At 38.8% G+C, this 26885-nt stretch overlaps 1 protein-coding gene across 1 annotated transcript in view; it reads left to right on the top strand.

Annotated features, from left to right (window-relative positions):
* Positions 1 to 26885, top strand: part of STPG2 (sperm tail PG-rich repeat containing 2) — a 2141360-nt gene that overhangs the window by 92700 nt on the left and 2021775 nt on the right. The window contains exon 3 of the mRNA XM_085641159.1: positions 26500 to 26652. Coding sequence (XP_085497285.1) covers positions 26500 to 26652 — 153 coding nt within the window. The remainder of the gene's footprint in view (positions 1 to 26499; positions 26653 to 26885) is intronic.

Raw genomic sequence — 26885 nt, 5'->3', positions numbered from 1 at the left:
ACTGACCATGTCATGAGTGATGTAATATGTGACGTCATCAGCAGTGGATTGCGGTCGCGCGAGTTATAGTTAGCTGAACTAACTATAACGGGGGAATTTCAATGGTTTTGTATGAGTGAAATGTCCAGCTAACTATAACATGTGTGAAACCTATGGTTTTTTCAGTGAATTTGCAAGGTTTTTTAAATGCTAATTCCTAACTATAACGTGTGTGAAACCTATGGTTTTTTCAGTGAATTTGCAAGGTTTTTTGAATGCTAATTCCTAACTATAACGTGTGTGAAACCTATGGTTTTTTCAGTGAATTTGCAAGGTTTTTTAAATGCTGATTCCTAACTATAACGTGTGCGAAACCTATGGTTTTTTAAGTGAATTTGCAAGGTTTTTTTTTAATGCTAATTTCTAACTATAACGTGTGTGAAACCTAAGTTTTTTTAAATTAATTTGTAAGGTTTTTTAAATGCTAATTCATGTATGTATTATTATATTTTTTATATATTTATTTCACAATAAACTACCTGTGTATATAGTTATAGATTGACTGTATTCTGTAATATGGAATGGCTCAGCTCTTTTTTTTTAAATTGGGATAAAGTTGAACAGCATAGTTAATATCTTCTATAAACTTATAAACAGTTAAAATTTTTATTAAAGGAAATGGTTTTTTTTTTATATACGAGGTCCTTTAGGGACCCCCTGAGAAGGTCTAGGGGGTCAGGGAGTGTCTTCCCTGCCTCCTTTTCATGTTTTAGAAATCGGGTTAAAAGTAATTCATTTCTGATCCATGTGTGCACCGTGCGCGCATGCGTGCGAGCACCGTGCGTGCACGGCAAGTCATGTGATTACGAAACAACACTTTTCATTGGTTCATAGTAGTTTCTGTTCCAGACTCTTCAAACACCACACCCACTCCCCTCACTATTTCTTCTTATTTCCTGGGACAAGGAGCTGAACAGCTACTCTAGTAAAATCTTACTTGAAAATGGCAGAACAGCAGTCTACTTCAGGGAGTGAGGAGGAGACCTTTGTGGTACCACCAAGGAAGACCAAACAAAAAGACTCTTTCATCTGGAAATTCTTCACCTTTCCAGAGGGCCAAAAGAAGGTCAATGCCCGAAGGTGACATGCACTATTTGTGGAACTGTCTTATCCAGAGGAGATCCCAGCAAGAAATACTCATTTAGTATTTATTCAATGCTGAGACACTTCAAGACAGTGCATCCTGTACCTTATGCTCGAGAAACAACTAGAGCCCTAAGGGACAACCCTCCACCTGCTCAGCCGAGCACATCATCTGCGGCCGCAGATTTTCCGTGTACCAGGCCACTGGACATCCTCCCACTTTTCCAGAAGGTGCACATACATTGTAATGCGTGCAATGCTGTTATTTGCTATGGTGAGAGCAGTATTAACTTGATTGAAAACAGAACACAGCAGCACACATGCTCCATCCCTTAATTTTTTTCATTTATTGTTTTTGTTCCTGTTGAACAGTTTTTCATTACCAGTTTTTTTTTGGTGCTCTAAAAAAATTAAAAAAATACAAAATTGTTAAAAATCTAAAAAACAAAATCCAAAACAAATAAGACAAAAAAACCAGTTCTTTTCAGAACTCACTTCACTTCTCCAAGAAGAGCTATATTCCTAATATACTGTGTTGTAATTTTATTGAATGAATATGTAGTGTATACATGAATGATTGAAATGACTGAGTGAAGAGGAGGAAAGGACAGACAGAATGAGTGAGAAAAGGAAAGTATGATCAGTCATGAAAGGGAAGTGAAAGACTGACTGCAACAAAAGGACTAAGGGTAGAGGATACAGGTAAGAAGAGTGAATGAGTAAGGGAATGGCAGTGAGTAATGGAGAGTGATGGAGGGGGAGTGAGAAAAGGGGAGTAAGGGACGGAGATAGGAAAAGGGAGTAACAGATGAAGCGGATGGAGTACAGCAGGGTAAAGGGATTGAAAGTAAGAGAAGTGGAGTGATGGTGAGATAAGGGGTATGAGGATTAGAAAAGGGGGTACGGGAAAGTGAGAGATGGGGAGTGAGGGGATGGAGGGATTTAGGAAACTGGAGTGAGAGAAAGGGAGTCAGGATTTCAATGAGCAAAGGAGAGTGAGGGAGAGTGAAGGAAAGAATGCCAAAAGATGAAGGGGTGTGAGATACAGAAAGTGAAGTAGGAAAATAGGAGTGACTATGAGTAAAGGATAGTGACAGTTAGGGAAGGTGAGGGAAGGAGAATGACGGAGAAAGTTAAAAAATAAACATAGATGGAGAATGAGTGATGGAGAGAGGAGGAGTGGTAGAAACTGAGATGTTAAGGAAATTAAGGGTAAGACAGACAAAGGGAGAGAGACAGAAACAGAGACAGAGAGCAAGGAACTGAGAAGGAGTAAGGCAGTTAGAATGACTGAGACATATGGATACAGGGAGAGAAACATGATTGAAAAAATAGTGATGGAGGCAGTAAACCTAGGGGAGTAGTTGAGAAGGAGTGAGGGAGTTACGAAAGAGCAGTAAAGGAAGAAGAGAGAGGGAAGGGGAATGAGAAAAGCAGAGTGAGGAGAAGTGAAGAAAAGGGAGCATGAAAGTGAAGGGGTGAGAAATACAGATATTTTAAACTTACCTGACCAACAAAATAACTTAATTAGAAATAAATGTTTTTTTTTAATTACAAGAAAAATGGATTCAATTTCCTAAATTTTCTTTCTAGATCTGAAAAAAAAGAAAAAAGTAGTAATATTTAACAATGCACTTTAGAATACAGTACACATATTTTCATATTTAACAAAGTAATTTTTTGCCCTTTTTTTGCTGTTTTCAGAATATATTGAATTTCACTGAAAATAGTGATATCAATTGTATTCATCACTTAACAGTGGGCAAAAAAATAAACAATCTGAAAGATTGTTTAAAAAAGCCCTGAATCTATCCTCAGTAAAACATACCTTGATAGAAATGTAACATATATATTAAAAATATCTTCTAAGAACAATAACTATTTGCAATAAATAACGTCTGTAAATCTTGTTGCTTAAGCACATACACCAAAATAATATCTGTCAAAGAAGTCCACAATAGAAACATTTACCTTTCCATGAGGCCAAATGGTAATTTTTAAATCCTTTTTAGGTGAAATATCCAATGGTAATCCTATAAAATCGAAATAATGGTTTCTTCAGATGCTGCAATTTGTATCTAAAATTTTGGTTTTAGAAAAATTAAGTAGGAATTTGGTAATTCTGCAGGCAAACGTTGCTTGAAAATCAATTGAGAATCATTACACAGTGTCCAGCCTTTTTCACATTTTAGATAAACTGTGTAATGACCAGAAGTTATAGAAGGTCCATCATGGAAAATTATTGCAACTGCAACAAAAGTTTTTCCTGATATTGATAATTGATTTCCTACAAACTTCTTTATTAAAGTTTCCAATTTTGTTCCATCAGCTCTACAACGTTGCATCATTAAAATTATATACATTTCTGATTTACATTGAGAACATTCCATGTTGTGATTTGCATCTTTAACTAATTTACTAAAAGTCACTGATTTACTCTCTGGTAATGTTAAACGTATGAACCTTTCAGAATCAACATTAGTGCTGCATGTGTTCATACAGTTTTCACAACAATGTTCCCATTTATAAGAGAGACCAAACATATTTTCTATTTCTACCCCTTCATCTTCCAGTACCATAAGCATATACATTAAGAATTCCTGTGCATCTTGCTGGACATTTTGTGTAAACTGTGTACATCCAGAACATACATCTAAAGGATTTCTAACATCAGAAGCACTTTCTATTTTAGTTTTATCATTACTCAACTTCTCATAAAGGAAACTCAGCAGAGAACAAAATCTTTTTTCATGATTTAGTATCATCTGCTCTTGCAAACTTTCAAGATAAAATACAACATTCAGCACTACATTTGCGTAGCAGTTGACACCAGAGCTATTTTCAAAATGACAACCAACAACCTCCTCAACATTGTCCTTTTTCTTTTTGCTTGCAATCACATCACTCTCCTTATGTTTTCTCTTCTGTACATCCTCATTACAGATATTCTCAATTCTCCTTTTCCGACAAACAACACGTTTTTCAAACACAGGATACAGGATACTGACCTAAATGAGGAGCATAGCTTCTTCTTAATCTATGATACTCCTTTACACAATTTGCATCAGCACTAACTTTTGAGTCATCAAAGTCTATCATGACTAAACCAGATAATTTTTTCACTCATGACAAAGCAACATATGCCATACCTTCTTTAAACACACTAGATCCAATGTTTACAAAAGCAGTATCTACAGTTAATCCTTGAGATTTGTGAATAGTTACAGCATATGCTAGAGAAAACAGAAACTGCTTCCTACGTACATATAAGTCTTTCACAAGCGAAAAACGAACTGAACAACGACTAATGTCTTTAACCTCTTCAATCTGATCAAATATTATTTTTAAAAATTCAATTCCATCTTTTTTCTGGTAATTAACAAAAGCCAAAACTTTACCCATAGCTCCATTCACTAAACCTTTTTCTACATTCAAATTACGTCTTAAAATTACTCGACAGTTCATACATACATGATGTTTTCGATATGTTTTTCTCTAGAGAATCCAATTTAGTTTTCAATTTATCTGTCAATATAATAGTTATTCCTTCATGCTGTATTTTATCCACGGCTTCCATTTTCATAATCTCTTCATTTTCCAATTTTAAAAGTTCTTCATTGAATATAGAGCATTCATGTAGTGTTGACATTAAGCAGATTACAGTATTTTTTTCTGCAATTTTCTTGTATATTTTCTCTGGAACTATTTGTTCTGTTGGAAACAAATTACATAGCAATCGACTCTGTAAAGCTTTCCTGCCATGTTCTGTGAGTAGTCCAATTCTGATATCTTTGAGAATACTTGCATAATCATCATCATTTGCTTGCCGCATATTGGTAATGAGTTCTTTGTACTCAAAGTATGACCAAATATTCACATTACCTATACTTCCTAATGACTTTTTCGTGTCTTCATGTGCAAGAGTATTAAATACTGGTTGTCCTTTAACTGGAGTGAGCTGCAGTAGATCCCCAAAAACGATAACATGTTTTCCTCCAAATAACACGTCATAGTCTGTCTTTAGAATTTGCTGCATTCTTAAATGCACAAAGGCAAGCATTAAGTTTGATACCATGCTTACCTCATCAATAATGAGAACTTTCATTTTCTTCAACACTCTTGAAACTTCAAAACATGCTTCTCCTGTTAGCTTGTGGTATTCTATTTTGTTCTCATGCTCTACTGGTAACATTAGCAAACGATGTAAGGTAATTCCTTTTATGTTATATGCTGCTAACCCAGTTGGAGCAGTAACAACACAAGACAAAGTTGAATCAGTTTTTTTCTGTAGGTAGCTTCTAATTACTTTAATTAAGAAACTTTTTCCAGTTCCAGCTTGTCCACTCACATACATTCTTATTGGTTCAAATGATGCGCATGAGCAATCTTTATTTTCATCTAGTAATCCATGATCAATTTGTTTTGTGACTTCTTCATAAATTTGTTGTTGTTCATCATTCAGGTGTTGTTCCAAATTTGGTAAGTCTATTAAATCTTCCTGAGCTTGATTCATAGCTGTTTCCACTTCAGTCATGGCTATTGCAGCTTCATTTTCTACGATTGGTTGTCCTAGGGGCTCTTTACTGAGCGTACCAGAACTTTGACTGTCTTGAGAACTGTCTCTAGCTACTTCAGCTGCAATTGTAGCTTCTTGTTCAATTTCTTCATTTAACATTTGTACATAATTTGTGAAAGTACTGCATTCTATGCTATCTTTACATGCATTAAAGGAATCTTCATAGCTCTTAAAATATCCAATTAATTCATCCTCTGAACGCCATGGTTTAAACAGCTGTAAAAGTGCTAAGTAGTAAAATTCCTTTTTGTCAGTAGTGTCGCAACTCAGCTTCCTGTGATTAATCAAACTTCCTTTTGTTTGTTTCACCAAACATCCTTCCTCACCAATGACTTTATATTTTCCATTGTTGATGTCTTCTGTGGCATTCCGTGTAAAAATGTAGTTCTGCAGCACTTCATAGAGACACATGTTCTCAAGATGATGACTTCTGTTTGGGTAATATGTGTCCAACATATTTGTTTTCAAAATGTCTGTACTTTCTGGTTCGTTCTCTGCTAAATATTAAATTTCTCGAATAGATTTCAGTACCCGATTTCGCATTCCTGCAAGGCCTAAACTTACCCAAATTATTCTTCTGGATTTGGAGTACAGACTTGCAGATGATAACCTATCTGAGCATTCGTATGACCCAATTTCTCGATGCGATAACATCTTTAAACTGAAACTGTATAGCTTTTTACTGACAGTCTTCTCGCGAGAAATCTCTTCCCACATTTCTTTCAATTCCGTTTTCTCAGATTTAGTGATGTAAGATGTGACATACCGAGCAACAGCAATAGAATTGTCAGCTACATACTGAATATCCATGTTAGCATTCCACATGGATAAAATGACTGGGTTGTAGTCATTTATATATTTTGACTCTTCTTTTCTTCTTAGGTTGTAGGTATTTTTCGGAGATTTTCTTGTAATGGTATGTCGCACAGCTGACATAAAACTGTTTACTCTTCCTTTTGAAAGACCAGGTTGTGGAAATACGAATCGACATTTTGTGTAGAATTTATCTTTACTCTTGTACTTTCGTCGACAGTATTTTCCACGCCGATGACTTTGGAAACGTAAAACTTGCTCTTTTAAGTTTTTTTCTTCTGTGCTTTTAGGTACAGCACATGTTGCATATTCTTCAATGAAAGATAAAACTGCATCATCAGAATTTGTTCCAAATTTTGGGGCATCCTTATTCCACAACAGCATATGAATATGAGGAGCACCTCTTGCTTGGTACTCTTTTCTCCAAAAGAAATCCACAACTTCTCCAAGAGGTGGATTTTTTTTTATTGCAGATGAAGGACATCATAGCCTCAAATCTATGATTGAAATATCTGCAAACATTAACCGGATCCAATGAGCACAATTCTCCTGCTGTCTTGTATTGGATGTTTTCAATATTTGAATTTGCCTCTCGAAGAAAATACAGTAAATCATCCCAAGCGTACTCAGCACAGCTTAGGGTAAGGAACCATGTAGGAGTTCCTAAATTCCGTAACATACATTTCAATTCTCCATGGCGTCTGTACCAATATTCATTAGTTCCACGCTGACAAGCCATCAGATTAATCAATTGAGATTCCAAATGATCATCTCGCTGTTGCACTTTGTTCATAAAATCCTTTGCAGACACATTATGTAGATGTACTCCAGTTTTTAAAATGTGATTTACTGCATAAGATAGTGCAGACAAGTCACTTTAAAATAAAAGATGGAACAAATAAGGAATACTTTGACGAAATCTTGGATCTTCTGCATATAATCTTGTAGTCCAATACTCAGAAGCAGGAATCTGTACTGGACGTTCATCATATCGTCCACTTTTTCCTGTAGGAAACAGCTGGGGAAAACAACGAGCTTCCAAGCTCTCCTCCCATACACTCACGGGAGTTCCTTTTGCTTTTTTCATCTGAAACAGATCAATAGTGTTTCCCATAACTTCTTTAGAATGAAGAGGATGTATGCTGAAATGTTCATAAATTTCTTCTTCTTTTGACTTATCCACTTTTTCAATTTGCCCAGTTGGTATTCCTGTGTCTGCTAGTAAAACTTCTTCATCTTCATCCATATAATTTGATTCATAGTACTTATTATTTTTTTTTTCGAATATAAATTTGCTCTTTGTACTTTTTGTACATCTACTAGCTCCTGCCAAATTTTCTTATTCTTTGTAGGTACACCATTAACCAGAATAACTAATGGTTCAGTTTCCAAACTATCTGCATCAATTGTTTCAATATTTTTTTTCAAATCTAAAGGCAAATAGACAGCTCTTCCTTTTAAACCTCTTTGTAAATCTGAAGGAGGTAATTTACCTGTTTTGGGCTCCATACGAACTATAGTCTGAAACGGATGGACACATTGAATGAGTATAGACTCATACGTATTTAAATCACTAAATTCTGCAGGAATATCAACCAATTCTAAATTATTATGTACAGCTCTAGCTGGCATTTTATTTTCTTCTAACTTGTTATAACAGTATTTACAAATACGCTGATCTTCACCCAAATCAAAACAATTTTCCAGAAACAAATATGTAGCAAAATCCTTCCACTCATAATTATTTTCTTTTTCACTTTTTTTATAGAGATCAACATTCCTTGTTTGAGTTTTATAATGGCTTCTCCGGCAACAAATACAAGTAATAATTGGTCTTTCATTAGAGATGATAGTAAATTTTGTCATTTGATCTTCAAAATTTTTACTAACAGTGGGTTCTACATTCTCTTCCACATTTTCTTCAATAACTGTGTCATTTCCTGCACTTTCTTGTTCTGGACCAAAGTAACAAAACTGAATATCATCAGTTACCTTCTCTACATCTGATACAGATCCACGCAACAGAGCACTATTCAATTCATTTAACTTTAGTGCTGGACTTTTAGCAAAATACAATCTTCTCACAAACTTTCTCATTGCAGTATGATGTACTGCCAGCATCCTAAAATGGTGAAAAACACTTTGACAAACTTTCCTAGAAAGACAAGCCAGAGAATGTCCTTGCAAACCAGTATTCTTTCTCACTCTGCATGGATCTAGTCTTTGAAGCACCTTAATCTTCTGTTTAACCCTTTTTTTTTACTATATTCTCTTAGAAAGTCACATAATGTATCAATAGATTCTTGTTGTACAGTACAAATACTACTACAATTCCAAGTGTACACTGGGGCTTTAGGACGTTTCCCCATAACCTCATCAGCTAACACTTCTTCCTCATTTCTTGGAACCATTTTCTCCTTTTCCATTACACAACCATCTTTAACTTCATAACTTCGACCACTGGTGTCAACTGCATGCAGCAAACTATTACTTTGAAGATAACTCTCTTCATTAAAAAATGGTTCAGTAATTGAACTATGCTTCCATTCTCCTAAGAACACATTACAAAAGTTATTTTTTTCACTACTCTTTTCCTTTTGCTTTTTGACTTCATTACATTGACTATTTTATCTAATGTACGGATCCTGTTCAAAATTAAAATGAATAGTTTTCTTTTTAATTCCAAAGCCTTTGCAACAATTGATTCAATATGTTTCTTTTTCTTATAAAATATTGCTTTCTTCCTATATTTTTTCACATCCTTTAGCAAATTGAACACCACTCTTCTCTGAAACATTTTTTTACGAATGTTTTGAAATTCTGTATTTCTTTTTAAGTCATTCTTTCTTGCTTCTGATTGTACATTAGCATTTAGTATTTTCTTTCTATTGTCTTGTTGTTTTCTTCTTGAAACACTATTTGCAGTGGATATACTTTGTACATTTTTTCTATGTTTGAGGATATTTTTTAAAACATCCTTAGTCTGCTTACCAAAAGACTTTTTCTTTTTTCCAACATGAGGTTCTTCAACTAATTTCTGTTGTCCAGTTGTCTTCAAATATAGATGTTTTAGCTGTTCTTTTGTCTTTCTTGATTTTATAGGCATGTTTAATTTATTGCAGTGTTGTTCAGTAATACCTAAAGGAAACTAAAAAAAAATACCTTTATGTAATTTAAATATATTATAATATTTTTTTTGAGCTTTTCAAATCCTATCATATGAGCTGCCCCTTTCCTACGAGTGCAAGTCTTACAGAACAAGAGCAACACAAATTAAATCTCTGACAACAATTCCTGTGTGCACACAGACTCCTGGCGTGATTCTAGGCAGAAAACGATATTTGATTGGCAATTTCAAAGCACATTTACTACTGTGGTAGAGCCAGTGATAATTACTGTAACAGCCTGACACATTTTCCTTATAGTTTAGAGAGGCAGAAAAGAGCACATGTCCTAACAGCTACTTGAGACCATGAGCATGTGGAACCCTGGTGAGTGATTAGACTAGAGCAAAGGAAATGAGCCTTGGTGATGTTGAATGTGTTAGCGTTACACACTGCTATCTGAAATACCACACAGTGCTGAATAGTAAGCATGGGAGTGCAGGAGAAGCAGCTGGCTGTATGCTAAGAGTGTGTTTCTGGAGACTGTGTATTGTCAGGTGCAAGAGAGATCTGCATGGACGCTTGCACAACTGCATGAAGACTGCAGAGATGTATGTAAGATCACCTGTGGTAAGGGTTAATTGGAGTTTTGAACATGTAGGAACTACCTCACCCATTGCAGGAGTGGAAGGAAAATCTACCCTGTTGTTTTCAAATGTGTTAGCATTTGCCTCTCATCTGTAAGATAGTGATTTCTGCTGAATGCTAACCATCACAGTTCAAGAAAACAAGCTGCCCCTTTCCTACGAGTGCAAGTCTTACAGAACAAGAGCAACATGAATTAAATCTCTGACAACAATTCCTGTGTGCAGACAGGCTCATGGTGTGATTCTAGGCAGAAAACGATATTTGATTGGCAATTCCAAAGCACATTTACTACTGTGGTAGAGCAAGTGATAATTACTGTAACAGCCTGACACATTTTCCTTATAGTTTAGAGAGGCAGAAAAGAGCACATGTCCTAACAGCTACTTGAGACCATGAGCATGTGGAACCTGGGTGAGTGATTAGACTAGAGCAAAGGAAATTAGCCTTGGTGATGTTGAATGTGTTAGCGTTACACACTGCTATCTGACATACCACACAGTGCTGAATAGTAAGCATGGGAGTGCAGGAGAAACAGCTGCCTGTGTGCTAAGAGTGTGTTTCTGGAGACTGTGTATTGTCAGGTGCAAGAGAGATCTGCATGGACGCTTGCACAACTGCACGAAGACTGCAGAGATGTATGTAAGATCACCTGTGGTAAGGGTTAATTGGAGTTTTGAACATGTGGGAACTACCTCACCCATTGCAGGAGTGGAAGGAAAATCTATCCTGTTGTTTTCAAATGTGTTAGCATTTGCCTCTCATCTGTGAGATAGTGATTTGTGCTGAATGCTAACCATCACAGTTCAAGAAAACAAGCTGTCCCTTTCCTACGAGTGCAAGTCTTACAGAACAACAGCAACACAAATTAAATCTCTGACAACAATTCCTGTGTGCACACAGACTCATGGTGTGATTCTAGGCAGAAAACGATATTTGATTGGCAATTTTAAAGCACATTTACTAGTGCGGTAGAGCAAGTGATAATTAGTGTAACAGCCTGACACATTTTCCTTATAGTTTAGAGAGGCAGAAAAGAGCACATGTCCTAACAGCGACTTGAGACCATGAGCATGTGGAACCTGGATGAGTGATTAGACTAGAGCAAATGAAATGAGCCTTGGTGATGTTGAATGTGTTAGCGTTACACACTGCTATCTGAAATACCACACAGTGCTGAATAGTAAGCATGGGAGTGCAGGAGAAGCAGCTGGCTGTGTGCTAAGAGTGTGTTTCTGGAGACTGTGTATTGTCAGGTGCAAGAGAGATCTGCATGGACGCTTGCACAACTTCATGAAGACTGCAGAGATGTATGTAATATCACCTGTGGTAAGGGTTAATTGGAGTTTTGAACATGTAGGAACTACCTCACCCATTGCAGGAGTGGAAGGAAAATCTACCCTGTTGTTTTCAAATGTGTTAGCATTTGCCTCTCATCTGTGAGATAGTGATTTCTGCTGAATGCTAACCATCACAGTTCAAGAAAACAAGCTGCCCCTTTCCTACGAGTGCAAGTCTTACAGAACAAGAGCAACACAAATTAAATCTCTGACAACAATTCCTGTGTGCACACAGACTCATGATGTGATTCTAGGCACAAAACAGCATTCCTGGGTGATACCAGTACACCTTAACTTATGGTGAAGACATACTCCATAATATATCACAAGTTCAAGGCAGTTAAATATCTTCCAAAACATAAAATGTAAAACACAACTTTAAAAGAAGAAACAAATTTCTATTTTGTATATCAAAATACACCACATACATCCCCTCTCAAATTCATAACTCACCTTTAAAAGTAGTTAGTTGAGAAAGAAATGTGCCACTCACACAGCAGATTATCAGAGCCAGAATCTCTGAGCTGTACTCCTCTCACCAGAACCACTAAATGGCAAAATGTCCCTCTTTTCACACATATACATGTTAACTTCAAATCACACTTCTTCCCACATTTTTTTAAATGGAAACACACATTTCTATCGGTTGCAAATTTCAACCCTTTCCAAATGATTCCTACCCCCAACATGACTTCTGCCTGCTACCATAGCAACAGATCATGTAACACTGGTGTGAGCAGAGAGGTCAGAAGTTCAGCACACAATATTTCTAATCCAAAGAGCAAGAGTGCTTGACTTTTCAAACCTAACAGCATATCCAAAGTAATCTTCTGTGGGAACACATTTTTCTGAACCAATACAAAACATGCTTTTTAAAATGTAAACATACAGCTAGTTTTTAGTGTTGAATGGTCTGAAACAGCCAATGAGTTCTTTTTATAAAAAAAAGTATGTAAGCCTCCATTTTACAACTATCTTTCTTTTCATATTGCCATTCTACTGAAAGACACCTTCTGAGTGCATCCAGATCTCCTTGAAAGATGTTCACAGTGTGGACTGTAGGTCATAGCTATGTCTACTGGAGTGAAAAGTATGCAGAAAAAAGAGGTATTGTGAAAGATCTTGCTTTGCCAAATGTAGACATTAAATGGATTGGTCAGAGAGGGTTAAAGTGGCTCCAATTAATGCCTTTGGTGAAATCCTTTCTACATCTCCCACAGCCTGACCTTATAATCGTGCACTGTGGTGGAAATGACCTAGGCACTTTAACTGGGGTAGATCTGGAAATGCTTGTTAAGGACACCTTTGTGCAATTGATGTCACGTTTTCCACAAACTACCTTTGTATATTCTAATATATGCCAAAGGCAAAAGTGGAACTGGTCCAACCAATATTGTCCGCAGATTGAGAAAGCAAAAAAGCACGTCAATAAGTCTGTTTCTGCTTTCCTCAGAGACTATGGTATGGGTTCTATATACCACAACAACTTGCGTTACAACATGCAAGGCCTTTATAGAGGAGACGCTGTACATTTCACAGATGAAGGGAACAGAGTCTTCCTCTTGAAATTTAGACTCTGCATCGGTACTTACTTGTAGGTACAAAAAAACACTCAATGAACACAACGGCTCTTTTTAGAGCCAACCAACATCTAAACACTTAAACTTGATTTTTGATTCTATTTTTTTGGGACAGTAGGGGTCTTTCATGGTCCCCCTGAGAAGGCCTAGGGGGTCAGGGTCTCTCTACCCTGCCCCCTTTTCACGTTCTCCACTTGTGTTTTTAGCTCTCTTCTGCCTCTAAAACTCAAAATGGCGGCTGGGAGGTGCGCGCACCGTGCGCGCACCCCGTGATTTTTTGAAAAAAAATAACATGTTTTTTTCACCCTTCGGGGTCCTTCAGGGACCCCCTGACAAAGGCTAGGGGGTCAGGAACTCTCTACCCTGCCCCCTTTTCACGTTCTCCACCTTTCTTTTTCACTGTCACACACAAAATGGCGTCCGACACTTACTGATTTCGACCGATTCGAATGTTGACTGACATCTAACCACCAATCAGAATTACGCTCGCGGACATTTGGTGCGCGCACAGTGCGCGCATATAGATATTTATGTACTTTTAACTGCAATTTTCTCAGGAACTACTGAACAGATTGACAGCATATATGCAAAAGGCACATGCCTGACCTGAGGACTACCTCTTTGCCAAATTTCAAGTAATTCTGTTCAGCCGTTCGGGCTGTACCTTCGACTAAAGGTCCTATGGGAAAATGCATGGGGAAAACGTGTTTTGGGACCCCCCTTTTTTCTCAGCCCCAGCTTGACGAATCACCCCAAGACTTTCAGGGTAGGAGCTGAGCGGTGCGCCCCATTAGTGTTGAACATTTCACGAAGATAAGTCAACCGGCGCCAAAGGTTTTCAAAATAGAATTTGCAGATTTCCTATGGGAACTCGGTCCTAACTATAACTATCTACTGGCGACCGCCAGTAGATAATATATATATACATATATATTCACTTAAAAAACCATAGGTTTCACACACGTTATAGTTAGGAATTAGCATTTAAAAAACCTTGCAAATTCACTGAAAAAAACATAGGTTTCACACATGTTATAGTTAGCTGGACATTTCACTCGTAAAAAAACATTGAAATTCCCCCGTTATAGTTAGTTCAGCTAACTATAACTTGCGTGACCGCAATCCACTGCTGATGACGTCACATATTACATCACTCATGACATGGTCAGTGACATCACTCATGACATCACTGATGACATCTCCAATGACTATAACTATAACGGGGGAATTTCAATGGTTTTGTATGAGTGAAAAGTCCAGCTAACTAGAACACCCCTGAAACCTATGGTTTTTTCAGTGAATTTCTAAGGTTTTTTAAATGCTAATTTCTAACTATGTGACGTCATCAGCAGTGGATTGCGGTCGCGCGAGTTATAGTTAGCTGAACTAACTATAACGAGTGAAATGTCCAGCTAACTATAACATGTGTGAAACCTATGGTTTTTTCAGTGAATTTGCAAGGTTTTTTAAATGGTAATTCCTAACTATAACGTGTGTGAAACCTATGGTTTTTTCAGTGAATTTGCAAGGTTTTTAAAATGCTAATTCCTAAGTGTGAAACCTATATCTTCCATAAACTTATAAACAGTTTAAAAAAAAAAAAAGTTCTTCACCGTGCGCGCACGGTGTGCGCACGGTGCGCGCACTGTCTCCGTGTGCGCATGCATGCGTGCTCCGAGTGCGCATGCGTGCGTGCTCTGTGCGTGCTCCGTGCGTGCATGCTCCGTACGCGCATGCACGCATGCTCCATGCGCACATGTGTGCGTGCTCCGTGCGCGCCCGGTGCGTGCTCCGTGCGCGCCCGGTGCACGCACGGTGCGCGCACGGCAAGTCATGTGATTACGAAACAACACTTTTCATTGGTTCATAGTAGTTTCAGTTCCAGAATCTTCCAACACCACACCCACTCCCCTCATTACTACTTCTTATTTCCTGGGAGAAGGAGCTGTTTTCCTAAACCTGAAAATGGCAGAACAGGAGACTTCTTCAGGCAGTGAGGAGGAGACCTTTGTGCCAGGAAGGCAGAGAAAACAAAAGGGCTCATTTATTTGGCAATTTTTTTCTTTTCCAGAGGGCCAGAAAAAGGTGAATGCTCCTAAAGTCACCTGCAATGTTTGTGGAGTGGTCTTATCTAGAGGAGACCCTAAAAAAAAATACTCCTTTAGTATTTACTCCATGATAAGGCACTTTAAAGCAATGCATCCTGTGGCGAATCTACTCGAGCTGCAAGAGCCAACCCTCCAGCAGCTCAGCCGAGCACATCATCTGCAGCTGCAGCTCAGCCGAGCACATCATCTGCAGCCGCAGCTTCACCTGGTTCCATCCCTCTGGATATGCACCCTCTGTTCAAGAAGGTGCATATACGGTGCAATGTGTGCAATGCTGTTCTCTGTTATGGTGAGAGCAGCATTAACCTAATAGAGAACAAGATACAGCAGCACACATGCTCCACCGTCTAATTTTTTTCCTTTTTTGTTTTGTTTCTGGTGAACAGTTTTTCATATTTTTTTTTTTTGCTGCATTTTTTTTTTGCTGCTCGACAAAAAACAACAGTTCTTTTCAGAACTCACTTCACTTCTCTAAGAAGGGCTATATTCCTAACATACTGTGTTGTAATTATTTTAATGAATTTTTTAATTGTTAATTAAAATTGTTAGTTTTTTGCCACCGTGCACGCACGCTGTGATTTTGTGAAAGAATCGCAGCGTGCACGCACCGTGCGCGCACGCCGCGATTTTTTGAAAAAAAAATAAAATGTTTTTTTCACCCTTCGGGGTCCTTCAGGGACCCCCTGACAAAGGCTAGGGGGTCAGGAACTCTCTACCCTGCCCCCTTTTCACGTTCTCCACCTTTCTTTTTCCCTGCGACACAGAAAATGGCGTCCGACACTTCCTGATTTTGACGCACAGAACGAACTGCGTTAAGTGGGCGCGCACGCCACGAACGGCGTAAAGTAACTTAGCATTTAAAAAAACGTACAAATTTACTGAAAAAACCATAGGTTTCACACACGTTATAGTTAGGAATTAGCATTTAAAAAACCTTGCAAATTCACTGAAAAAACCATAGGTTTCACACATGTTATAGTTAGCTGGAGATTTTACTAAAAAAAAAACAATGAAATTCCCCCGTTATAGTTAGTGCAGGCAACTATAACTCACGCGACCGCAATCCTCTGCTGATGACATATGTGTCTTTATGAAAAAAAAATATTTGTAATATATGTATAGCTAAAATTTAATGGAAGAAGACATGGGCAAATAAGTGTCTAAATACAGTATTAGCATCAGCAGAGGATTGCGGTCGCGTGAGTTATAGTTGCCTGCACTAACTATAACGGGGGAATTTCATTGGTTTTTTATGAGTAAAATCTCCAGCTAACTATAACATGTGTGAAACCTATGGTTTTTTCAGTGAATATATATATATATATATATATATATATATATATATATATATATTACCTACTGGCGGTCGCCAGTAGGTAGTTATAGTTAGGACCCTGTTTTCATAGGAAATCCGCAACATTCTATTTTGAATAACTTTGGCGCCGGTCGACGAATCCTCGCGAAATTTTCAAAATAGGTGGGGCGCTTCGCTCCGCTCCTACCCTGAAAGTCTCGGGGGGATTCGTCAAGCGGGGGCTGAGAAAAAAGGGGGGTCCCAAAACGCGTTTTCCCCATGCATTTTCCCATAGGACCTTTAGAGACAGCTACAGCCCGAACGGCTGAACAGAGTTACTTGTAATTTGGCAGAGAGGTAGTCCTCAGGTCAAGGAAGTGCCTTTTGTAGGTCTGGTGTAAATCTGTTCAGTAGTTCCTGAGAAAATTGCATTTAAATCAATATATATATCTGTAAGCGCGCTCCGTGCGCTTACCGTAAACTTACCGTACGCGTACGGTGCCGTGCGCGAGCGCGATTCTGATTGGCTGTTAGATCTTAGTAAACATTCGAATCGGTCGAAACCAGGAAGCTGCGTCCGCCATTTTCTCTCTCGCACTCTGAGGGGTGGAGGAATAACAAAGGCAAAAAACATGTAAAGGGGCTGTTTAGACAGCTCCTAACCACCTAGCCTTGATGAAGGTGTCCCCAAAGAACCCCCAAGGCCAAAAAAATCAATTTTAATTTTTTTTGAAAAATCACCGATTACGCTTACCGTACGCGTACGGTAAAAATTATTTAAAAAAAAAAAATGATCCACACTCTCCCCACCCCGTGTGCAAATGGTGCACGCAGTGCACCATTTGTGCATTGGATAAACACATTTTTTTTGTGAAAATTTAAAACATTTCCTTTCACAACGAAGCGCATAATATGTCCTCCAAGTGCGCACCGTGCGCGCACGGAACGAACTGCGTTAAGTGGGCGCGCACGCCACGAACGGCGTAAAGTAACTTAGCATTTAAAAAACCGTACAAATTCACTGAAAAAACCATAGGTTTCACACACGTTATAGTTAGGAATTAGCATTTAAAAAACCTTGCAAATTCACTGAAAAAACCATAGGTTTCACACATGTTATAGTTAGCTGGACATTTTACTGATAAAAAACCAATGAAATTCCCCCGTTATAGTTAGTGCAGGCAACTATAACTCACGCGACCGCAATCCTCTGCTGATGACATATGTGTCTTTATGAAAAAAAAATATTTGTAATATATGTATAGCTAAAATTTAATGGAAGAAGACATGGGCAAATAAGTGTCTAAATACAGTATTAGCATCAGCAGAGGATTGCGGTCGCGTGAGTTATAGTTGCCTGCACTAACTATAACGGGGGAATTTCATTGGTTTTTTATCAGTAAAATGTCCAGCTAACTATAACATGTGTGAAACCTATGGTTTTTTCAGTGAATATATATATATATATATATATATATATATATATATATATATATATATATATATATGTATATATATACACACAGGACCTTTTTGGTTTTTTTAAAGGGAAGGGGCCTGCAAAGCCCCCCTTTCCGAGCCTTATTGGGCCCTGGGGACCCCAACTCCCAAGGTCCTATTTACTTTAAATGGGGGGGGTGCCACATGGCCCTCCTCCCCAGCCTTGAGGACCCCATCCCTGTGGGGTTTGTTTTTTTTAAAGGGGAGAGGTGCCATGTAGCTCCCTTTCTGAGTCTCATCAAGCCCTAGGGACCCATCTCCCAGGGTTGTATCCCTTTGAAAGAGGAAGGTGGCTGTGCGGCCCCCCTCCCTGAGTCAATTATGGCCCTGGGACCCCATCCCCCAGGGCCTTTTTTGACTTTAAAGGGAAGGAGGCCGCGTGGATCCTCTGCAAAGTTGCGGGATTTATTTTCTTAATGCTTTTGCCCCATGCAGGGTCCCACTAGGACTCCACCACCAGGCCTTGGGATGAGAAACAGCGTTTACAATGCTGTTGGTAGAACGCGGTTCCTTTACATTGTGGTTGTTATAACGACCGCGTTGTTACCACGCGTACCATTACATCGCAAGTTGTTTCAACGACTTGCTGTAGGGGGGACGCTTGTGTTAGATTTACAATCCAACACCTTCCCTGCTGTTGCACAAACTGGAGTAGGAATAGTAAATAATACTATTCCTAAGTCTAGCGCACCCCCTACAGCAAGTAGTTGAAACGACTTGCGATGTAATGGTTCACGTTGAAACAACGTGGTCATTGTAACGACCGCGTTGTAATGGTATGTGTGAAAAGCAAATTCGTTGTAAAGAGTCCTATTTCTTGGTGTCAGGGATCCCAACACTGCCTCCGTAGGTCTTTTGCTTACCTTTATTTTGAACTAAGGACTGAGTCCCGAGTCCTAAGATGGCTGCCACCACTTCTTGGTTGAGGTGATGGGGGCCAATAAGATCTCACTTTGAGATTTGTCAGCTCCACAGAACCTTTGTGGCATGAAATATGCAATTATTTATAACCTTAATTTCTACAAACTGCTGAACGGATTTACACCAAAAGATCTAGCTTCTATCAAATTTGGTGTAAATACGTTAAGTGGTTTGGGCTGTAGCAGTGTTTTAAAGTTCCTATAGAAAAATGAATGGGGAAAATGTGTTTTGGGACCCCCACCCTGTATTCTCGGCTCCCTGTTGACTGATCACCCCAAAAAATTCTGTGTGCAAACTAGTCGAAAATAGCACTTTTGGGGAGGATTTCAGGAACATATTTCAAACGGGCCCAAAGTTATTAGCAACACGAAAAAATGCATTTCCTATATTTCCTATATATAACTACCCAGTGGCAACTGCCACTGGGTAATATATATTTATATATTTATTTATTTATATACATAGACACATACATATATACACATTACCTTAGCTTGAGATGAATCATGCTTTTATTCTGTATGTATGCTTTACTGCAATAGTGACATAAATCTCTCTATCACCAATCCCTACGAATTGTTCAGTTAATTATCCTGCATATTGCTGAGTCACTCCTAAGGCCCATGGGCCGTGGTGATCTTCCTACTCGACACCTTTTTTGTGAGAATGATTTTCAGGATTACTGAACATGCTAGGGAGTAAAAAGGTGATAAATGGCCAGTTTGGAACATCATATTACATTAAAAAGAATTAATACCTAAGCTAGACTGCCCAAGCTGTTTAATAACACTTGCCAGGCAGAACTGTCAGAAATACAAGTCACTTGCTTGACATGTTAATTTTAATTAAAGGTATTCTGTGATGTTGCTTCAGTATTGATTTCCACATTGTTTGAAATTCAGTTTTTCTCTTAGCATAACAAAACTTTGCGTGGTGTCTAATGAATATCCTAACGTGCAATCATTGTAAGTAACATAGCTAGAAAGATCTAGTTAGTATTTGTCGCCCCTCCTGTGCACCTAGGAGAAAGCATACCTTTATTGGTTATACATATTCACGCCAACAGGTTTCATTGTCGATGTTATTTCAAAAGAATAGTGACTTCCTACCTTCGGGCAAAGTGGGATCTGAGTTTTTAGGGATTTTCTGTATGCAGGAAAATCATTGGAAATGAATGCTACGCTTTCGTTTGAAAACCTTAGAGAATGGTATGGGCTAGATAGGAGAGACTTTTTCAAGTTTTAACAAATTCAAGACTTTTTGACTAAGAAAGGGGGGGTCCGATAGGGTTCACTAATATTGAAATTATAGATAAACTTAGAAAGAATAGAGATGTATCTATTGGTGTTGTCTATAATTTTTTTAATTCATTGATCCCAGATGATAGGGAAAATCGAGCTGTAAAATGGAAGGCAGAGATTGGCATCTCAGAAAATCTATTTTTTCATTCAGCTAATTTAGCACAGAATATTTTTGTACGAGCCCGATTTAAGATTCAATATTATAAATGGTGCTTCTCGCCTTATTATACCTCTAAAATAATTGCTAAATGGGGAACGGGGAGAGGGACCGTCTGTCCGCACTGCGCTTTATATCAAGCAGGTCTTAGCCACATCTTTGCCACCTGTGATGCTTTGGACAATCTAAAACGAGAAATTACCAGTCTTTATAACGAAGCCCTGGGGATTGCCTGCTCCCTTACTCCAACGTTAATTGGACTTGGGGTAGATCAGGACTTACAGGGGAATTTCGGAGAAAAATTAGTGTTTATTGGCATGGCAATACTGCGTCTATGTTTAGCATCTGCCTGGCTGGATCCTAACCCACCAGGGTTTCAACAATGGCTCTCCCGGTTACTTGCGAATTATAATCTTGAAAAAGCTATCTATGCAAGGAGGAGACTGCGCTCCCGAAGTAAATGTCGAGAAATCTGGGCACCACTGACTAGATGGTTGGCGAATAATGAGTGAATGATTAAAAGTTTCTCATAAACTTATACCTGAATCTGAAAAGCTACCAGAGGGTGACCAACCCCCAAATGGGGGGGGGAGGGGAGGCAAGAGTGGAGGGGGGGCTAATTCGGGTGGAAAAATTACTAATGCATTGTTCTTTGGTTTTTCTTTATTTTTTTCTCTATATATGATGTACTTGTTACACATAATGTACAGTATTGTGGAATTTCTTGATTCTATTTGCATTAATAAAAAAATTATTTAAAAAACAAAAAAACAAAAAAAAATGAAAATGAATGCTACACTATTCTTTTACCTGCTAGAAATAGTTGGAATGTTTCAAGGTCCTTTTTCCATTGCCTTAGATAATTTATAATGCCACTCTAGTATAAATTCATCCCAACTGAATATTTTAGAATGGACTCTGTTCAGGAACATAAATCTAATTTAAATGTTAACACTATATTAAATGTGTGGAATCCATATCTCTGCTGAAGTTTAACCTTTTCTGGAACCATGGAGAAATATCTTGCGAAACCAGGGCAACAGAAGGGCCTTCGACTGGCTGCAGACGAGCTTCTTGCCACCAAGAGTGTTCTGGGGGCCATTCTAGATGAGGGCATGGTGGCAGACCTGATACTGCTGGACTTTTTGCCTGCTTTTGAAATGGATTTACACTGCATCTTGATCGACCGTCTGAGAGGAATTTGCCTAGTTGGGTTTGCCTTAGAGTGGTTTATATTCTTTTTATGCTGGCACACCAAGGTGTTTCGCTCAGCCGACATCTCAGCGAGAAAAGCTGTGCCAAAAAAGCGCTTCAACGCCACATCTGGGGTAATAAGTGCTATATAAATGCAACCCTTTTTCCCTCTTCTATCCTCCACTATCCTTCTCAATCCAAATAACTGACTGATATCCACCACTCAAATTACTTTCATATCTCTCTATGCTAATTCACCATTAATCCTCATGGGTTCCGGAGTAGCGTGCTACTCGCCAAAAAAGTGCTTCAACACCTCATTAGGCGTAACAAGTGCTATATAAACGCAAACCTTTTTCCCTCGTCTATCCCTCCGCTATCCTTTTCAATCCAATTAACTGGCTAATATCCCCCACTCAAATTACTTTCATATTTCACTATACTAATTCAGCACTAATCCTTTATGGGTTCCGGAATAGCTTGCTAATCGCCAAAAAAAGTGCTTCAACACCCCATCAGGGGTAACAAGTGCTATATAAATGCTAATCTTTTTCCCTCTTCAATCCCTCCGCTATCCTTCTGAATCCAAATAAATGACTAACCTATCCATCACTCAAATTACTTTCATATTTCACTATACTAATTCACCACTAATCCTTTATGGGTTCCGGAGTAGCGTGCTACTTGCCGAAAAAGCGCTTTGACGCCTCATCAGGGGTAGTAAGCGCTATATAAATGCAATTACAATACAATACTTCACATCTATGTGGAGTTATTGTGTGAGTTTATCTACTTATCTTACTCTAACAAGAAAAAATCAAATTTAACTGACATCACTAAGGCTGCATGGAATAATTATGCGGCTAACTTTGAGTCGTCCAAATTTAAATAGCTGATACGTTTCTTAAACTGAACAGTTGCTAGACATAAATCATGGTGTGCATGGGTGATACCTGAGTTTGGTTAGCAAAACTTTGGTCTGGTACTTTGGGTGCCATAAAATCTGGGGGTATGGTTTGACCTAGAACTGAACTTCAAACACATTTTATTGGTTTTCGTAACTTCCTGGCACAGCCTTTGGTGGCATATCTATGTTCGAAAAGTATCAAGACTTATACTAGACCTAGTTTCTGGATATATTAAATGTGGATCAATTGTAACCAAGCATCACTAGATAACCACACTCCACACGTAATGAGTCATTAATGTTTCAAAATGCATGCAGGTGTCTTGTTGGTCATGGGAGCCCATAGTGAATCTCCCATGAGTCCCATATTCTACTGAATTTCTTAAGGCACCCCCTTCTCTCATACCTGTGGCCATAATGGATGGACACTCACCAAAAGGAGGGAGTTCTTTAACACCCCCCTTAGCTATGCAATTTATCAATGTCTCATACTCAGTCCCAAATCACAGAACAAATTGATTTATTTAGGTGGAAGTTTATCATTCCAAATGCCCAGTAGCATGAGTTTTGCACCACTCTAAATTGAAACCGTCGACCTCTTTCAAGAAGAGCCTGAGTCTAGGACACATCCAGATTGCTCACAAGCCCTATTACTCAGGCCTCTGTTGGTTTTACCAAACTTCAATTGCAGGTTTCTAATGTAGTATATTTTGTGGAGTATTTTGAGATGTGCCAATCTAAACGTGGCCCTAACAAGAAGGCAGGTTTTTGGGGTAATAAATTTGCTAGTACTCTATTCTCGAGTGTGTAGCCATCTTGAATTGATGCATCAAAGGCTACGTGTGCATTTTGGGCATACAGAAGTCTAAAATATTGAAACACTTAAGTGTTATCAAGACTAGAGGCACATTGTAGTTGAACACTGGATCTTAACCTATTTTTAATGCAGATGTCCTCTAAAGTGCTTATTCCTGTTACATCCCACTTAGTAAAGCCCTTCCTGCACAATACTACTTTAAGGGGTTGCATTGTGTCTGTGTTCCTTTTCACCTAAGGTTTGTTTTTGCAGCCTCCCATACCTTTCTAAACCGATAATGTATGAGCAGTCAGGTGTCATGACCATCCCTTTCTGTACAAGGCCAGTGGGTAGCCTCTAGTCCCCGAAACGGCCACAGCTGCCAATTTTGGAGCTGGGGATCCAGGTTCGAGACTCGCCATCGGCTCAACATCCTGTGGTTCTGGGTGAATTACTAAATCACCCCATGCCTATGGATAGCACCTGGTAACCCTATTGGGTGATAAACCGCACTATGCATATCCGAGTATTTATAGTATGCCTATCCACTCTAAGGGATTGTTCTCCCTACACTCTGAAGAGTTTGCCATTTACCACCATCATTTTTGATGTCCAATAATACTTACAGATGGATGTCTGGGAGGGCTATGCCACTATCATAACCCCTCAGCTGAGTGTGCATCAGGAAATAATAAAGGGGACACCATCCCACATTAGTGTATTTATTTCTGCATCGAGATTTTTGAAAACTCTAGGGTTCATGCTTAAGTAATATAGGGGTTTATTGAGCATAATCATCTTGAAGAGAGCCACTCTGTTCAGAAGAGAAAGAGGCAGATTTTGACAGTGTTTGACATCTTCCCTACATTTGCTGACCACATGGTTAAGGTTAAGACTGAAAAGAGCCCATTTATCTCTTGTAATAGGAATACCAAGGTATTTAAAGTTATTATCCATCCTCTACTCAAAAGTGCCATCAGAACTGCGGGTTTGGGGACCAACCATTCAAGGGCAGTAAAGTGGATTTACACTCATTTCTGGTACAGCAATGTAAAGGACGATATCATCCTCATATTGATAGATCCTTCCATCCCATGGAGGCCTCTGACTGAGACATCTTTTATAACCCAGCATGTCAGAGGCTCCAGAGCCAGGGCAAATAAAGAGTTGATGGCATCCTTGTCTTTTTTCTCTGTTTGATATAAAGGGCTCTGATAGCACACCATGCACTTTCTCCATAGCTACCCGGCTTACATACAGCAGCGTGATCCGATATTTAAAGGATGGACCAAATCCCATTTTTGTGAGGATTGTAATCAAATATGACCATTGAGTAGAGGCTTGGCCTGAGTACAAGGAAGGACCGCCTCAGGTTCCCTCATTGTTTTCATGTATTCCTTGCATCCATATAGTCATCTGTGGTTCAACCTCCTACTCCTCGTTGGTATAAAGCCCTGATTGGTTGGGGTCTATCGTTATTGGTTGTATGTCAGAATAATGCATGCCTTTACCACGCATGCCGTTACTCCACAGCCTTTACAATGAATGCGTCTTTACCACGCATTCCTTTACCATGCATTCCTCACAATGACATGCCTTAGGGAAGCGTTTGACTTTGGGGCGGTATAATTTACTAATTCAACTCTAGTCTGCACAACAGTAGGCAAAGCGTTGGACTTTAAAGACCAACGCTGCTTACCCTAAGGCATGTCATTGTAATCATATGCGTGGTAAAGGAATGCGTGGCAAAGGCACGTTAGTTGTAACAGCTGCGTTGTAACTGTGGCACGTGGTTCGGCTGTCGTGGTAAAGGCTGTTTCCCATCATCATCAACATAAATTTGCTTGAGTTATTCACCAGAATCTTGACAAGAATCTTCCTCTTTCCATTTAGAAGCGCAATGGTTCTGTAGGAGAAACATTGATCCTTGACTTCCCGGATTTATGGGTCACCATAACTGTGACCATGCTTAAAACATAAGACAAGTGACCATCTTCTCTGGTTCCCTTGAACATAATATATGATTGGTCAGTGCACTGGACAATCAATCTATGAAAATTAAGTTAACAATCCATCGGGGCTTGGAGCCATTAAAGATTGCATTTGGACAAAAACATCTGATATCTTGAGCCTATTTCTTCATAACGCCTATACTTCTAGTCTCTTTATCTCACTCTTGCAGGTTCTTTTTCATCCCCACTTTCTTTGTCATTTCTATTCTTCTCTTCCTCCTTCTTGCTCACTTTTTCTGAATTTCTTTATCTTGCTCTGCGTCAGAATATAATGATGATAAATGAGTCATGGTTCCCAAAAAGGAGTGCTGGTGAACATAAGTGCTACTGTCTTATTTACAGACCTTTCCAATTTACTGGCCCAACCACCAGGTGAAGAATATCAGTCCCAGTAGGCCTAAATTTAATTAGAATAAGTAGAGCAAATTATGGTTTACTCCTAAATTATTTAAACTATTGTTATGTTATGTTATGTTAACGGGTCTTGTAAAGCGCCTGGTTACACTAGAACAGTGTGTCCCCGCGCTGCGGTGGGGCTGCTAGGGCAGGACCCGGACACTTTCCGCTCCATTTCCCATGTCCTTGAGACCATTCTCCAGGTGATCTGAGCCATGAGCGTTTTCTGTCTTGCTTCATATTTAAGATATTTACATTTCATTCTGAATGGGTGAATGCCTGCCAACCTTTCCTGAGCATAGATGCAGCTTGCAGTGATCGAGTCCATTTCCAGTAAAGACCTTTTTAGAGGGAACAAAAAATCCTTCAATTTCTGGAGGAAATTCTAAAAAGGGAGTACAATCCACCTTCTGAGTTTCCCCCACTGTATTTTTGTGAGAGGGATTTGAGTCGGAGGATTCTACTCCCAAATGAAAGTTACCTCCACAAATTGGAGAATTTTTAGTTCCCGCCAAATTCTAAATGAGGCCCTCAATCTGGGTTCAAATTGTTGTGGGTTTTGATTCTCATTGTGTCTTCTTTGCTGTTTGTAAAATTGAAGATAAATATTTCAAGGGCTGCTATGGTTTGATGTTACTGGTACAGAACAGTAGTTCTTTCTAAGCCAGGTCAGGTAATGGAAAGTCATTTTTGCTGCAGGTTCTTACCTTAGTCTTATATTTCTGTGTTCCAGAATTATGTGAAAGGAGGACAGACTTTGCAGAACAAAGAAGAAAGATTCAAGGAGACCCATTCAGACATTCCTGGACCTGGAACTTATGACGTAGATTTGGATACAATTAATAGATGCCAGAGCGTGTGTGGCTTGAGACAACGCAGTCATTTGGTAGGTGAAAGCAAGGGCCCATGGGTTACTCTGCCATTTTCTGTATACTTTCTGAGCAAACAAAAGAGAACAGAAAAAGAGTTAGAAAACAGCCAGCTAAAATTAGTATGTTACCATAGTCTTATTTGTTATAGGGCATTTTTGTTTTTATATCTTGAGGAGTGAAGGAGACTATGATTATGAGGCAACAATACTTAGCGTTAGTCAGTGAGTGTCCAACCTAGGCCTAGGAG

The sequence above is a fragment of the Triturus cristatus genome, chromosome 2_2, assembly GCF_964204655.1.
Source record: "Triturus cristatus chromosome 2_2, aTriCri1.1, whole genome shotgun sequence".
Classification (NCBI taxonomy): domain Eukaryota; kingdom Metazoa; phylum Chordata; class Amphibia; order Caudata; family Salamandridae; genus Triturus; species Triturus cristatus.
Note: the sequence above shows the minus strand (reverse complement) of the source record. Positions and strands in the feature narration are given on the sequence as shown.